At 45.1% G+C, this 17,130-nt stretch overlaps 1 protein-coding gene across 5 annotated transcripts in view; it reads left to right on the top strand.

Annotated features, from left to right (window-relative positions):
* Positions 1-17,130, top strand: part of ARHGAP8 (Rho GTPase activating protein 8) — a 126,391-nt gene that overhangs the window by 85,375 nt on the left and 23,886 nt on the right. For all 5 annotated transcript variants that reach the window (XM_040439146.1, XM_040439148.1, XM_040439147.1 and 2 more), the window contains one exon: positions 3,344-3,417. In XM_040439146.1, the coding sequence (XP_040295080.1) occupies positions 3,344-3,417 (74 nt within the window). The remainder of the gene's footprint in view (positions 1-3,343; positions 3,418-17,130) is intronic.

The following is a 17,130-nucleotide window of genomic DNA, read 5'->3' as shown; positions in this document are numbered from 1 at the left end:
AAAAAAAAGACATCTTCAAAGTTGTGGACATGTTCTGTAAATTAAATGATGCAAATCCTCAAACAATCCATGTTAATTCCAGGTTGTGGGGTACCAAAATACGAAAAAAGTCAAGGGGGGTGAATACTTTTGCAAGGCACTGTGTATATATATACATATTGTAGGAAGGAACAAGGGGTCGTCATTGATGGGCGGTATGTGTCACCGAGGTTCCTGGCCTCGGTGAGGTAAGAGCCGTTCTTTTTCCTGAAATGTCATTATTGCAGTCTGATACTTCAGCTGGTTAGTATGGCTGTAAAGCTGATCTGGGACAGCTCTTACTGGGAGTAGCCAAAGTGCTGGGTGGGTGGCTACTCCCCACGTTCCTGGCCGGATCTTGGGAGGCTTATAAAAAGCAGTCAGCACTGTCAAGTGGTGTGGATTATCCTCCATCTCACAGGGAAGCTGTGGAGTCTCTGTGTTCTGGGATATGAAGATGTGTGCCATGCTAAAGGGCTGAGAGCCGCATGCTGGAAAACAGGCCCCTAAAGCCTGCTGGGGACCGCTGATGAAAAACTGCTAACAAGGTGAATGTTTTGTTCTGTGGACTTTCCATGGTGTGAACGAACACCAAGACTGCGAACTGTCTTTTTTTTTTTCCTTCTGTGTGAATAACACTGAACTGTTTAAGTTAAAGACTTTGTGGTTGCCTCTATACTGCGTCCGCTAACCTGCCCATCAGAGCGAATCCCCCCAATATATATATATATATATATATATATACACACAGTATGAATTATAGTGTGTGTATAGTGTGTGAAGTATAGTGTGTGTATGGATTTACACGTGAATACTGCATTTGTATGTGTATTTCTATGTATTTGTGTGTAAAATATGTATGTATATTGTATGGATGTCTTTATGTATATACTACGTGTATGTGTGTGCACTGTATACATTGTTGTGCTTTTTTTCATATACTATGTAATTGGAGACTTTTTCTCTGAATTCTGTAGTAATGTCTTGATCATCCTGATGTCTTCAGACACGACAAAAACACAATTATTAGTTCCCATTACTCATCTGCAGATGAGCTGCAGGTTATTGAACCATTTGGGGTCAACAATAATTTGGGTGCTTCAATGACCCAGCCGGCAACCTTAACTGAGGCGATCATTATACAGTATCACAGTTATTAATGTGGCTCCATGACACTCACCATAATGAACCTTTACTCACTGAACCTCTTCCCTCTTTCACATACATAACATACAGACTCATTACTGTAGCCAAATCTCAGAACAGACGCAAAGCAAAGCGCTGATTTTTTTATTTTTTTTTGTACAAAACCTACAGAATTAATTAACAGAAAGCAAATTAACTTCTAAGAACTGCTTGGAATTTGCCACTTTCCCAGTGATAACAAACTGTGCTGGAAGAAGGTAATTATCTGTGAAACAAACACAGAATTTGACTGTGCAGTGATTTCAACCATTTTTAGGGAACATAATATGCTAATAGGTTTGAGGTGCTGCCTGCCACATAATGATAACTTATTTCAGTGATTATCATATTCCCCTAGAACATTGTTTATTCTTTATCCTTTAATGATGTATAAAATGTAGGGGAACTCTAGTCAGAGATGTACACAGGGCAAGGGATGCTGGGTGTTACAGGGTTAATTAAGATTCACCCAGGGTAGGACTGGGGTTCCTTGGGCCCACCTGAGGAAATTATTCTCAGGGCCCAACCCCCTTATCATCAATTAATTCTAATAAGTCTTGATTCAAATAAATAGTGGTAATTTATTTTCTCCAAAGGCAGCTCCAAATGTTATATTTCTTCTGGACCTATAAGCCCCACCATTTTATGAGAGCCATTATAAGATGCTGGATCAGTCCATGCAAAAAGCTTTTATATCATTTCTTCTAGCAGCTGCCATTAGGGGGAGGTTAAACAAATATGTATTTCTATAGCTTTACTTTAAAAAGGGGCTTTATAAATATGAAAGGTGTGAGCTCCCTCTAGTGGAAGCAGTCAGCAATCATAATTTTCTTGTGCAAAGAGGACCTCCTAACTTGTTTTAACAAATACCTGGAGGCGGAGCACCTTTTTTTATTTATTTTTTAAAGCTACAATGTTCTGTTCCTCTGTTATTTCTGCTGGAAATATAAGAATAAATTGACATTGGGATGTTACCATTCCTCCTTTAGAAGTTTGTGTCCAAAGTCTGACACCATCCGAGACCACCAGGGATAGACTTAATATAATGCTACACTCTTCTGTGCATGGGTTACAATATTTAAAGGGTGTATTCTGCTGGTATATGATAGCATTGTTAGTACAGATCTTCTGATGCTTAAGCCATCAAGGGCACTCTAGCTGTTGTATAGGTATATGAGTGTTATATAGCAGCCTTATTTAGTTTTACAGTATGACATTATTTCTTGTGTACCGTGTGGTGGAATAAGTTATATCAATGTTGGTGGATTTGTCACATGCATGTGCATCATATGAGTTGCATGGCTAGATAGACTGCAAGGGTTAGGTCAGCACACAGAATATTCATTTTTATGGAACCTGGGTGACCCTGTGACTAAATGATAGCTGCCAGAAATGTTTGCTGTAAGTTGGTTACTTCCCGGGCTCGATGACAAGAATATAACTGGTCAGCAGTATACCTGGGGAATGGAAAGTTTGCAACACAAACACATTTTGATTTGAGAGAAGGTGAATTTGAAGGGGTCTGGCCTGAAACAGATGAAAGTATAATATGCCGATTTGGGATAGTAGCTTAGTGCACTGTCACCAGGAATCAGCAGGCTTCACAGCCCCCACCAATTGGATTTAATTTAATATTTGCATAAAACTCATATTCCAGCAAAGAGGGTTGTTTGAAAACAAAAAAGTTTTATTGAATATAATTTTTTTTAAAAAAAAGGAAGGAAGGGGAAATAGCAAAATATGAGACTGGGGAAGAAAACAATCAGAGAGTCACCGTGTGTGACACACAGCAAAGCGAACGCTCTCTGAATTCCACCCCTGCATCAATGCGGAGCGTTCGCTTTGCTGTGTGTCACACACAGTGACTCTCTGATTGTTTTCTTCCCCTGTCTCATATATTTTGCTATTTCCCCTTCCTTCATTTAAAAAAAAAAAAAAGTATATTTAATAAAACTTTTTTTTGTTTTTTTTGTTTTCAAGCAACCCTCTTTGCTGGAATATTTATTTGCTGTACAATAGGGTTGCATACCTGTCAATTTGTGAATGTTTGCATAAAACTCCTTTAATATAACAATAGGAACATCTAATCAAATCCCAATCTTCCATGCCTTGTTCATGCTGCTCTTCTTTTTGATTCCAGCCTAAAGAACAAAAACAAAGGAGAACTGATCCCACCAGTTATGGAGCAAACGGTTTCCTACTTGAAAGTGAAAGGTGGGATACATTTTTGTTCAGCCATTAACATTCAGTTTAAGCTTTAAACATGGGATTTTGTTCAGGTTCAGCCATTCAATTGGATGTTATGTATGATGTGGGGGAAGGGTGGGGATCTGTGTCCTAGTAATGTGGGGTGTAGGTCAATGAAGTACATGAAATGCGACATGAATCTATAATGAATATTTAATATTGTGAGACACTGAGGGAGAACATACCATATGACTGTCACGGCGGGCGTGCACTCAGTATGACAGATAACGAACCAACCAGGCTCTGGGCGAGAGACAGGGGAAGGGTCACCTCCTAGCTAATCCCTGACCTCTTTCTCTGCACTGCTCAGCCCATCTACAGATCTTGAAGGTAGATCTGAGATGTCCCCATGCCTGGGCTGACAAAACCCTGAATTCCCTGAGATGATGAAGTGGGAAATAGGAGCAGCCTGCTCGCACAGAACCTGGATGGGAAAGATGACACAAAACAACCAACTAGAAACAACACTTATCTTCCTGAGCTGGAGCAGACAGCCAACCTTCCTTCCTAGCTTCCAAGATCACAATAATGAATATAATCCGCTCAGGGCACTGGGCAGAGGAGCTATTTAAACTAATGACTCCACCCAGTGCACCTGATGAGGGGTGGATCCAGCACGACTCCAAAACAAACACTAAACTCGTGCTGCAATCCTGGCCGACCTCCGCACATCGTCAGAGTGGGGCATGACAATGACATTGCCATGCATGGTTTGCTAGTGATCCCCATTTATTCTCTATATAATCATGCATTGTAATCAATAATGGAATTATGTATTTAGATGATTTTTATTTTTATAATTTTTCCAAGTGTATGTATACATATTTTGATCTTTATACATTTTGTTTATCTGTGTATGAATAAATAATTAGTCCTGTATGCAAAACTTGAAGAAAGAGTGCACACCTTGATTTTTATTCTTCTTGTGACTTTTTTCTACTGGGATTGGGTGATCCAGTAGGGTAGTAAACCCCCACTATCCATTACATCCGGGGTGTGAGCCCCTGCACCTTACTACTATATGTAAATCAAGCACAAGTATATGGACACATATAAAGTATAAATATATCTATATGTGACAATATATTTACGACATATTGACAATATTGACAATTTATTTACCCCCTCATCCTGGCAGAGAGCAGGGCATGGTAACATCACCCCCATCAGCTCTCACTCTCTGGGTGTTTTCAGTTGGAGGGTTTTAAGGCCGATTAAGTTGAGTCTTTATTTCTCAACTTTCATCTTTAAACAGGTCAGTGGATCTCGCCCGAAGAGAGGAAGGGGGGGGGGGGGGGGGGCTGCAGCGGTCATTTCATCCTGAAATGGGGCATTATATATATATATATATATATATAGGCATTATATATTATATAATTATAGTCACTGACTGTGGGGATCAGAACCTTTCAGCCGGCATTAGGATCGGGCATCAGAGGCATCAGAGCGATCGCCGGCTGGGGACCGACCTCATTGGTCCTGGTCAGTCAGCTGAGATCCCTGGCTGTGTGTAACAGTTTAAGGCCATGACGTGTATACTAGTCATGGGGCACCAAGTAGCAGTGCTCCATGACGAGTATACACTATACATATACACTATAAATTGTTATTTTTTACTAAAAATGCAAGCAGAGTAGGAGTGGGGAAGATGTGGAGGGATGTGTGGAGAAAGGTTGCGGAAAAGGATCGGGTATAGTGTACTGTAGTGTCATTATGTACTTAAAGTTAACACTGCCATCTACTGGCCTTGTTGTGTATTGCTGTTACAGTTCAGAGTGAAGGAGGAGAAGACGCGCTTCATTAGTAACGCTATGTGAAAACTGTGATCTCTAGCGATGCTACATCTGTAGTATGAAGAGGCCGTTCTAAGGCTTCATGCACATAGCAGGTTGTTATGCAATCCGTGTGGTACCTCCATAGGGCACTACATTGCCCTCTAGATGCCATGAATCCCTCTCTTGTACCTTGGTATAGCATGTAGTGGTACCACAATTATTTTTTTCATCACAATCTGTGAAAATCCACAGCTGAATAAATGGGTTGCATCCCTTTACACAAGCACAGTGCCATACATAAAAATGTGACTGTGTCTGCTGAGTCCCAATTAAGTGACTAGGGCTGAGCAGCAGTGGCTAACAGAATGTGACCCCTAAACAAATTGTGGCATCAGTGCATGCTGTACAAGGTACAAGGGAGGTATTCATGGCTTCTAGTGGGCAACATGGTGCCCTAAGCAGGTACCTCCTAGTAGAACTTCACTAACTTTGTCCAAACATGGCTTTTAAATTCATCCTCAACCTTCTGCAAAAATTCACTGCTTCTTTCCCCCAGAGGTTGGTTCTTTGCATAATTGTTTTTCAGGCAGCTTTCACTTACAGGAATGGTGTTTTCCTGGAGAAGGATACTTTCTTAGCACACACAAGACATGTCTTTTCTCTGGCTTTCTTACTAGAAAACTCACTAACCAGGGGAAATGGCACCAGCCCACTACCCAGCAACTGTAACTAAGAACTGCTGGTTAACTATTTTCTTCCCATATGCATAGCCTTTTGAAATACATAACACACAGCATCACAGTAAACATCATAACTTTAACAGTGAACCATAGCTTTATAGTATTAACCCTTTTGCCAGTGAACCATATCATTAGCCTTTTAGCAGTGAACCAGCAGGTCACTGCACACATGCTTCATTCAGATAATTGGCAGGTTATTGCTAGTTCAACCTCCTACCAATAGAATATTAATGGCCTAGAATAAAACGTCATGAACAACCATTAAAAAAAAAGTAAAACTGTAACAGTATGGTCTCTATATTACAGCAGTTTTTTTGGCTTATAGCAGGAAATATACCATCCTTATTTTATGCTTACTTATCCTTTTATATTTGTCAGAATCTTAGTCATGTGACAGCTAATTAGTTAAAAAAAATACTTGCTGTAAGTATAAAGACTCTTGTTGTGAAGGAACTAGTGTGGGAAATTGGGTGTAGGCAGCCTCCTACCAGTTCAGTGTACATTAAAGAGTCCTCAAATACACTACATAGACTGCTTACACATTAGCGCTATTGACTTCCATTGTTCTGCTCCATTTTATCAGCAAAACACTGAAAAGTTAAACTAATTGGCGTCAAATGTACCCCACTGTTTAGAATGGGATCCGTCCAGTTTCTGTTTTGTGCCCAAATTTTGGAGCAATTTTGGTGTACAGTGTTGTGCAGCTACATAGAGGGGAGGTGAGAAAGGGAGGAGTGGTAGTTGTAGTGATGAGAGTGGTGGTAGTACTCACAGTTCATGGTGCCAACCTCCACTCTGGCGCTCCTCAGAGCAGTGACTGGAGGGTGCACCCTTTCTTCCCTCAGTGCACACTCTGGTATTGGGGCTCCTGCCTGGTAGTAGTTGGGGTGCACTTGATGGTAAACAGTTTTGCAGAGTGCAAAGCAGGATTACAGATGCAGAGGGTGGGCAGATGTATGAGTCAATAACTCAATGTATGAGTCAATAACCAGGTCGCAGGTTCCAATAAATAGTCTTTTTTTACTGACTTGAAGATGGTAGTAGTAGTACATGCAACAGTAAAAGGCACATTTCCAGTATTCTCGGATTTTTCCAGTAGCCTTGTATAGGCAGCAACAATTATGGTAGTTGTAGTATTCCTTGTCTCTCTCTCTAAGGACACTTTACAGTCTCTCTTCAGAACCACAGTTAAGCAATTAGGTCTGTGTTAACTCCTTCTGTAATTCCCGGGCTGAGGGGTTTACATTTTAAATACAGATGGCCAGCTGTCTCAAAATGGGGTAGGTGACTAAGCAATATTGCCTTTCCACAGCCATAAATGTGTAAATACCTTGCTGTCTAAAGCTTACGGGGCCTGTTAGGGTATGGATAAGGATGAACAAACCATTTTGAACCAAGCACATAGCGCCATTTTAGTGTGCATGTCGACAGGAAAAAAAAACTAGTGAGGAAGAAGAAGGGTTCTCAAATGACCCTGAAAGGAAGTCTGGGATGGGCTTGCCCTTATTGGCTTCCAGACTGACAGACAGCCTGCATGAGCCAATCAGTGCTGCAGCAGTCAGGGAGGTGCCCTAGCAGAACGAGCAGAACGCCATTCTATGTTGGGCTGTAAAGGAGGGTGGTTGGGTCTTATAATGTCAATCAATCAGGGACAGTCAGAAATCAATCAATCAAGCTTATTGACAGGGAAAGTGAAGGGTAAGTCTAGGATTGCAAAGAAGAATTGTGTGTGTTATGTACAATAGAGAGAAGTAGGGCAGCTGACATACAGGGAGAGAAGAGACAGGACCTGTGGCTTTGCTTGCTATCAGAAGTGCAGGTGCACCTCAAAAGCAGCTACCTGCAAGCAAATACTTTAATTTTGTTTCCCCATTTTCACAGAAAACCTTTTCTGTGGCAGTGTGGCAGCAATCTACCTGTGTGTGTTAACTTGAAATCGAGCTTCATGCCTCAATCTTCCATGCTCCATTAATGTATTTTAAGTTTCTACATGGTCTCAATTAAAAATATATTTTTTTGGGGGGGTGCTTTCAATTTAATTAAGCAGCATATATACGGGATTACTGCAGCAGTGCCCATGGTGTGGCAGCAATCTATGTGCATGTACCTGTGTGTGTTAACTTGAAATCGAGCTTCATGCCTCAATCGTCCATTCTCCATTTATGTATATTCCGTTTCCACACAGTCACAATAAGAAAATTTTGGGCATTGTTAAATGTAATTAAACCAGCATACATATGTGATTGCTACAAGACACAAGCCATATCAGCAATCTACCTTTGTGTATTAAGGAGAAATTGAACGTCAAGCCTCGTCCGTTTACATATTTTCAGTTTCCACGAGGTTGGAATTTAAATGTTTTTAGGAATTTGTTCAGGTTAATTAAATCAGCATATAGGTGATCAGCACCAATACACAGGCCAGCTCACAAATATATCTGTGAGGGATAACGAATTTCTGTGTTCATAAACACTAGGGATAAGCAAACTTGTGTTTTCAAGTTCGGCGTACAGGGTTCGGGTTTTCTAAGAATTCCATTATGGATTGTGCTACCACGGAACACAAGTTTGCTCATCTCTAATAAACACGCTTCCAATCAATTTTTTTTTTTATTAGAGACTGATTATAGTCAAACTAGCAGCATATATAGGTGATTACTACACTAATAGACAGAGTAGAACACAAAAGTATCTGGGAGTAATAACAAATTTAGACCCAAATCCATTCCCTATTTCACTATTTTTTTGGTGGGGGTTGTTCATTATATTCAAACTAGCAGCATATATACGTGTTTACTACACCAATACACAGTGTAGTGCACAGCATTATCTGAGAGGCCTAAAAATGTCTTATGCTCTGATGCGCTCCCTTCTCCTGCGCTAGATCGCGCAGGGCACAGGCTCTTTTGTTTACAATAACACACTGCCGGGCGGAGGCTTCCACCCAGCAGTGTGTTCGGTAACGTCACCGGCTCTGATGGTCGTGCTTTAGCGCTGCCCTAGCCGTTTTACTGGCTAGGGCAGCGCTAAAGTCTGCCCATCAGTGCCGGTGACGTCACCGGGCTTCCTGGAAGCCCCATGGAGAGCCTGGTTCGTCACCGGAATTCCTGAAAATGCCTTTGCCCTGCGCGATTTAGCGCAAGGCAAAGGAGAGCATCAGAGCATGAACTTCTCCGATGCTCAAGTCAGGGGGGCTGCCTGGGTAAAAATGGAGGTATGTCTGGGCAACCCCTTTAACAATAAATTAACCCAGACGAGGGAGGTCCTAGAAGCCCCAAAATATTAATATTGGCCCCCAAACAACCTAGCAAATCCACCTTGCCTCCAGCCACAGAACACTAGCTCGAAGACACAAACTGATGGACGCCTCTCCGACCTTACCAAGTGCCCAACCATGGGAGTCCATGAGAGGCCAATGCCCACCGCATTAAGGTGAACCCCGTTCGACCTCCAAAATTCACCAACACCCGACTCCAATTCCAGATGCCTGACCGCCACTGCTCCGTTCCTAGCCACAAACTTTCCTACCGCCCTGTTAACCTTGTTGCGAGCCTTATTGACACATTCCACTGACCTCTCCTTCCACCACTTACACTGGGGAACAATGTCAGACTACACTGTAATCAAAGTTGGAAATAATGACCACAGTCTCAGCAGGTCAAACTTAATGTCCCTAATTAATTCCTTAACTGGCTTGATCCCCAAATTATTCCCCCTGACATGCAAAACTAAAATGTCCGGGGCCCTATCTAAACGACTAAAGTACTTCCTGTAGGACACTTCCCCACAACATACCTTGAGACCCAAGCCACCGCACGACCGTGACCTCCCTCTCAAAACCGATTTGGCCGGACATCTGCCAGAAGCGCACACCAAAAAAACAAATGAGTGCCCAAGAATCCACACTAACGCTGCGGAACTCACTAGAACAGAAAACAAAATAAACATGTTACCACTCAATCAACCTTTATACCAAACTATTTGACCTCAAATACGATCTGAACCTGATAGACTCCCATCTGCCTATCCTTTTGATAACCTCCTCACTCATCACCAACCTTGCTGCCTCCGTCCCAACCTGTAAAATCTGATGGATCAACCTTCAAGCCTATCAAACACTTCTTAAAAACCGCCAAAAGCTGAAAACGTGACAAAAAGGACCCATCTTTGTGCCTAAGAAGAGGTCCGCTACTGGGACTTGCCCCCGCACTGTAATCCTACAAACACTTCACCGGGCACAAAAACCACCTCGGAACCAAAAACTAACTAACCCTGCGCCATCTACCCTCCCTATCCATTTTAGACATCCGAATCCTAATTACGACCTTGTCCTAATACAGATCTACATCTTCCGCATAAAGGCCCCCCACACACACCTGACACTTTTGCATACCAATTCCCCCAAACGGAAAGCCCCAAAAAAGGCCAATGAAAAAGCCAACTTAAATGAACAGACTTCACCAAGTGAACTACAAACTAATTCTACCTGCCCACCCATTTTCAACAATAAAGTAAATGACACCGACCTCCTTCTGTCCTCTGTTCGCCTACCCATTCTCCAACCCTTCAAAACTTGTTTAACTAAGAAATCCTTTGCAACATCTGGGAGACCCCTTGCCTTGAAACCGAAGGCTTAACCCGCAACACATCTATTCAACTGTGCTACTGACCAACCCTCCTCTCTAATGCGACCCAAGAATAACAAAAATGGGAATTCCCCTTCATCCACCCTCACCCCAATACTCTCACACCAACACTCCCAAAGACTCCAGGCTTTTTCATAAGCCGCCCATGTACCTGCACTCAATGATTCCCACAGAAGACCCTCTACTGTACCTTATGTTAGGGCGAACTGCCTTTCTCTGCCTAAACTGCTCATCATAACGGAGCCAACCCAAACCCCCATAAACCCGGTACGCCTCCCCTATCGCATCTAAATAGCAGAACAGTGCCGAGCAACACTCTGTGTTTTTTCCCCTATAACACTCGCTAAAATGGCAAATGCTTGTAACCAATTAGAGAAAGTGCGTGGGATCAATCTATGCCTGTGCTTCTCTTCCTCATCCTTTTTTCCCTTATCCTTCTTCGTCCTGTCTAAATTAAAATGCTCTTATGGAAGTAATAAAAATATACCTACATACTCCCCCCTCCATATGCGCTCCCGCATGTCCTGCTTCAAATGCGCGGGCGTCAAAGCATACGTATACTTCTCCTTTTGTCCCGTCGTCCACCTTAGGCCTGTCATCTTCCCCCCCCCCCCCGGCCTGTGCCTGCACAGACACTGAACCCCCAGCCCTAGACGGCAGACTCCCCACGGCCCCACTCGCCCCCGCACCAACCCTGCAATCTGGTAACGGGGAAAAAAAAACTCCCCCAAACCATTAGCCCAACCCGCAAGGCTGCTCAGCAGGTGCCCCAGGCCCCTAACTAGCCATGACTCCCTCCAGCCCCCATACCCCCCAGGCTGCCACCTAGCGAATGCAAGCATCCCCAAGTTGTCTCACCTGGCTGTCCGGGCGCTGTGAACCCCACAGCCGATGGTCCTGGCTCCAGTCTTCCGTCTTGTCCAGGCGTCGGGGAAAAACCCCCTCCCCAAACCATTAGTCCAACCCGCAAGGCTGCTCAGCAGGTGCCCCAGGCCCCCAACTAGCTCCCCATGACTCCCCCCAGCCCCCATACCCCCCAGGCTGCTACCTAGCAAATGCAAGGATCCCCAAGTTGTCTCACCTAGCTGCCTGGGCGTTGTGAACCCCACAGCCGATGGTCCTGGCTCCAGTCTTCCGTCTTGTCCAGGCATATCTTCCCTTCTTCTTGTTCCTGCTGACCCGCCACTTCCAGACTGCATCCCAGCTCCGTCCATACTGGGTGTGCTCTGATGCGACCCCAAATCTTCATCTTCCTCCAGGTTTGCTGGGGGATCCCTATGCAGGCTGTCCCTACCAAAAAGCCTTGGTACACTACAGTCCTCTAACTGCCCAGTCTCCGTGCTCCTGCAGCTTCCACCTCTGCTGGGGGGGAAGCCAGCAGTTCCTGCTCCAGAACCATTGCTGCTTGCTGGTGAGGACATGGGCACCCTGCTCTGGGCTCCGCCATACAAGGAGATTCCTCCCACACCGGGAGGACGTGACAATGGGCTGCCCACTGTTCCCCCTTTGTGGAGGGTCCCTGGAGAGGCTCTCTATCCGGCACTGAGCCCTGGGGGTCTCACTAGGGCTAAGGCGCGCCGGCGGATGTGCCCGCCACGGCTGTTTCCCTCCTGACTGCGGGCCTGATGCACCCGCCGCCTCCCCTGCAAGCCTGCCATCTGCTCCTGTAGCCACCATGGACCATAGGCCTCCGCTGCCGCCCGCAACATCTCCTCAGACTTTTTCCACAGTAAGCTTTTCTCTCAATGAGTGATATAAAATGGCGCCCGTCACCCTAACCGCCCCCTTTATAAAGCTTTAACCCCTCCCCTAGTGACACCCCCCCTCTCCTTCTAACATTAACACTTGCTTCACCCGTCCCCTCACCAAAATTTAATCATGGGGGCCTCCCCTTAGGCTAAAGCCCCAGTATGGCCTTACTTGAGGCATGTGCTGGTGCGGTGTGTTTGTAAACACACTAGTGGAGATATATAGAGACTAGCGGATCCGTCCGCCATCTCCCTGCACTGGTGTGAGATGCGCCTGATTTGTTAAAAAGCAGAACCTCTTAATAAATAGTGCTGAGCACGAATATTCGAAAAGCAAATCGAATATCGCCACTTAGAGAATTTGCAAATATTTAGAATATAGTGCTATATATTCGTTATATCGAATATTTGTCATTTTTTCCTCCCTATTTATTCATGATTAGGGATGAGCGAACCCGAACTGTATAGTTCGGGTTCGTACCGAATTTTGGGGTGTCCGTGACACGGACCCGAACCTTTTCGTAAAAGTCCGTGTTCGGGTTCGGCGTTCGGCGCTTTCTTTGGCGCTTTTTGAAATGCTGCAAAGCAGCCAATCAACAAGCGTCATACTACTTGGCCCAAGAGGCCATCACAGCCATGCCTACTATTGGCATGGCTGTGATTGGCCAGTGCAGCATGTGACCCAGCCTCTATTTAAGCTGGAGTCACGTAGCGCCGCACGTCACTCTGCTATGATCAGTGTAGGGAGAGGTTGCAGCTGCGACGTTAGGGCGAGATTAGGCAGATTAACTCCTCCAAAAGACTTCATTCTGTGATCGATCTGCAGCTGTGGATCATTGAAGTGCTATTATTGACCTGCTCACTTTTTTGAGGCTGCCCAGAGCGTTTTTAGATCACTTTTTTTCTGGGGTGATCGGCGGCCATTTTGTGACTTGTGGTGCGCCAGCACAAGCTATCACCAAGTGTATTTAACCATCGATAGTGTGGTTATTTTGTGCTATATCCTACATCAGCTGCAGGCTGAGCCTGTGTCACCGAAGTGCATTTAACCATCAACAGTCTGGTTATTTTTTGGCCATATACTACATCAGCTGCAGGCTGAGCCTGTGTCACCCAAGTGCATTTAACCATCAACAGTCTGATTATTTTTTGGCCATATACTACATCTGGTGCAGGCTGAGCCTGTGTCACCCAAGTGCATTTAACCATCAACAGTGTGGTTATTTTTTGGCCATATATTACATCAGGGGCAAGTTGAGCCTGTCACCCAGCGCCTAAAAAATAGACCTGACATTTCTATTCAACCAAATCTGAACTGTTTTAGCTGGTCAAGTTATTTGTAGTGACCGTAAAAGCACACTTTTTATTCTGGGTTGAAAAACTATTCCCAAATTTGCCATTCTCAAAATAACTAGTTTCTGGTATTTGAGGCCTACTTGAAATCTATCCCAAAAAGGATATCTTACATTGAAGGTGCTGATAGTGTCATTCAGAAAAACCTAAGACACACGCTAGCGTGCAGATAGAAGTCTGATTCTGTGATTAAACCTATACCTGTCACACAGCGCAAAAAAAAACAGGCCTCACATCTCTATTTAACCAAATCTGTACTGTTTTAGCTGGTCAAGTTATTTGTAGTGACTGTAAAAGCACACTTTTTTTTCTGGGTTGAAAAACCATTCCCAAATTTGCCATTCTCAAAATAACTAGTTTCTGGTATTTGAGGCCTACTTGAAATCTATCCCAAAAAGAATATCTTACATTGAAGGTACTGATAGTGTCATTCAGAAAAACCTAAGACACACGCTAGCGTGCTGATAGAAGTCTGATTCTGTGATTAAACCTATACCTGTCCCACAGCGCAAAAAAAAACAGGTCTCACATCTCTATTCAACCAAATCTGCACTGTTTTAGCTGGTCAAGTTATTTGTAGTGACCGTAAAAGCACACTTTTTTTTCTGGGTTGAAAAACCATTCCCAAATTTGCCATTCTCAAAATAACTAGTTTCTGGTATTTGAGGCCTACTTGAAATCTATCCCAAAAAGAATATCTTACATTGAAGGTACTGATAGTGTCATTCAGAAAAACCTAAGACACACGCTAGCGTGCTGATAGAAGTCTGATTCTGTGATTAAACCTATACCTGTCACACAGCGCAAAAAAAAAACAGGTCTCACATCTCTATTCAACCAAATCAGCACTGTTTTAGCTGGTCAAGTTATTTGTAGTGACCGTAAAAGCACACTTTTTTTTCTGGGTTGAAAAACCATTCCCAAATTTGCCATTCTCAAAATAACTAGTTTCTGGTATTTGAGGCCTACTTGAAATCTATCCTAAAAAGAATATCTTACATTGAAGGTACTGATAGTGTCATTCAGAAAAACCTAAGACACACGCTAGCGTGCTGATAGAAGTCTGATTCTGTGATTAAACCTATACCTGTCACACAGCGCAAAAAAAAACAGGCCTCACATCTCTATTCAACCAAATCTGTACTGTTTTAGCTGGTCAAGTTATTTGTAGTGACCGTAAAAGCACACTTTTTTTTCTGGGTTGAAAAACTATTCCCAAATTTGCCATTCTCAAAATTGTGGTGAACGGGAACAATGAGGAAAACATCTAATAAGGGACGCGGACGTGGACATAGTCGTGGTGGTGTTAGTGGACCCTCTGGTGCTGGGAGAGGACGTGGCCGTTCTGCCACAGCCACACGTCCTAGTGAACCAACTACCTCAGATCCCAGTAGCCAGCAGAATTTACAGCGATATTTGGTGGGGCCCAATGCCGTTCTAAGGATGGTAAGGCCTGAGCAGGTACAGGCATTAGTAAATTGGGTGGCCGACAGTGGATCCAGCACGTTCACATTATCTCCCACCCAGTCTTCTGCAGAAAGCGCACAGATGGCGCATGAAAACCAAGCCCATCGGTCTGTCACATCACCCCCATGCATATCAGGGAAACTGTCTGAGCCTCAAGTTATGCAGCAGTCTCTTATGCTGTTTGAAGACTCTGCTGCCAGGGTTTCCCAAGGGCATCCACCTAGCCCTTCCCCAGGGGTGGAAGAGATAGAATGCACTAACGCACAACCACTTATTTTTCCTGATGATGAGGACATGGGAATACCACCTAAGCACGTCTCTGATGATGACGAAACACAGGTGCCAACTGCTGCGTCTTTCTGCAGTGTGCAGACTGAACAGGAGGTCAGGGATCAAGACTGGGTGGAAGAAAATGCAGGGGACGATGAGGTCCTAGACCCCACATGGAATGAAGGTCGTGCCACTGACTTTCACAGTTCGGAGGAAGAGGCAGTGGTGAGACCGAGCCAACAGCGTAGCAAAAGAGGGAGCAGTGGGCAAAATCAGAACACCCGCCGCCAAGAGACTCCGCCTGCTACTGACCGCCGCCATCTGGGACCGAGCACCCCAAAGGCAGCTTCAAGGAGTTCCCTGGCATGGCACTTATTCAAACAATGTGCTGACGACAAGACCCGAGTGGTTTGCACGCTGTGCCATCAGAGCCTGAAGCGAGGCATTAACGTTCTGAACCTTAGCACAACCTGCATGACCAGGCACCTGCATGCAAAGCATGAACTGCAGTGGAGTAAACACCTTAAAAACAAGGAAGTCACTCAGGCTCCCCCTGCTGCCTCTTCTGCTGCTGCCGCCTCGGCCTCTTCTGCTGCTGCCGCCGCCTCGGCCTCTTCTGCTGCTGCTGCCGCCGCCTCGGCCTCTTCCTCTGCCTCTGGAGGAACGTTGGCACCTGCCGCCCAGCAAACATGGGATGTACCACCAACACCACCACCTGCGTCACCAACCATCTCAACCATGTCACACGGCAGCGTTCAGCTCTCCATCTCACAAACATTTGAGAGAAAGCGTAAATTCCCACCTAGCCACCCTCGATCCCTGGCCCTGAATGCCAGCATTTCTAAACTACTGGCCTATGAAATGCTGTCATTTAGGCTGGTGGACACACACAGCTTCAAACAGCTCATGTCACTTGCTGTCCCACAGTATGTTGTTCCCAGCCGCCACTACTTCTCCAAGAGAGCCGTGCCTTCCCTGCACAAACAAGTGTCCGATAAAATCAAGTGTGCACTGCGCAACGCCATCTGTGGCAAGGTCCACCTAACCACAGATACGTGGACCAGTAAGCACGGCCAGGGACGCTATATCTCCCTAACTGCACACTGGGTAAATGTAGTGGCGGCTGGGCCCCAGGCGGAGAGCTGTTTGGCGCACGTCCTTCCGCCACCAAGGATCGCAGGGCAACATTCTTTGCCTCCTGTCTCCTCCTCCTCCTACTCAGCTTCCTCCTCCTCTTCTTCCACCTGCTCATCCAGTCAGCCACACACCTTCACCACCAACTTCAGCACAGCACGGGGTAAACGTCAGCAGGCCATTCTGAAACTCATATGTTTGGGGGACAGGCCCCACACCGCACAGGAGTTGTGGCGGGGTATAGAACAACAGACCGACGAGTGGTTGCTGCCGGTGAGCCTCAAGCCCGGCCTGGTGGTGTGCGATAATGGGCGAAATTCCGTTGCAGCTCTGGGACTAGCCGGTTTGACGCACATCCCTTGCCTGGCGCATGTGCTGAATTTGGTGGTGCAGAAGTTCATTCGCAACTACCCCGACATGTCAGAGCTGCTGCATAAAGTGCGGGCCGTCTGTTCGCGTTTCCGGCGTTCACACCCTGCCGCCACTCGCCTGTCTGCGCTACAGCGTAACTTCGGCCTTCCCGCTCACCGCCTCATATGCGACGTACC

Source organism: Bufo bufo, chromosome 1, assembly GCF_905171765.1.
Source record: "Bufo bufo chromosome 1, aBufBuf1.1, whole genome shotgun sequence".
Taxonomy (NCBI): domain Eukaryota; kingdom Metazoa; phylum Chordata; class Amphibia; order Anura; family Bufonidae; genus Bufo; species Bufo bufo.
This window is presented reverse-complemented; position numbering and strand designations above follow the sequence as displayed.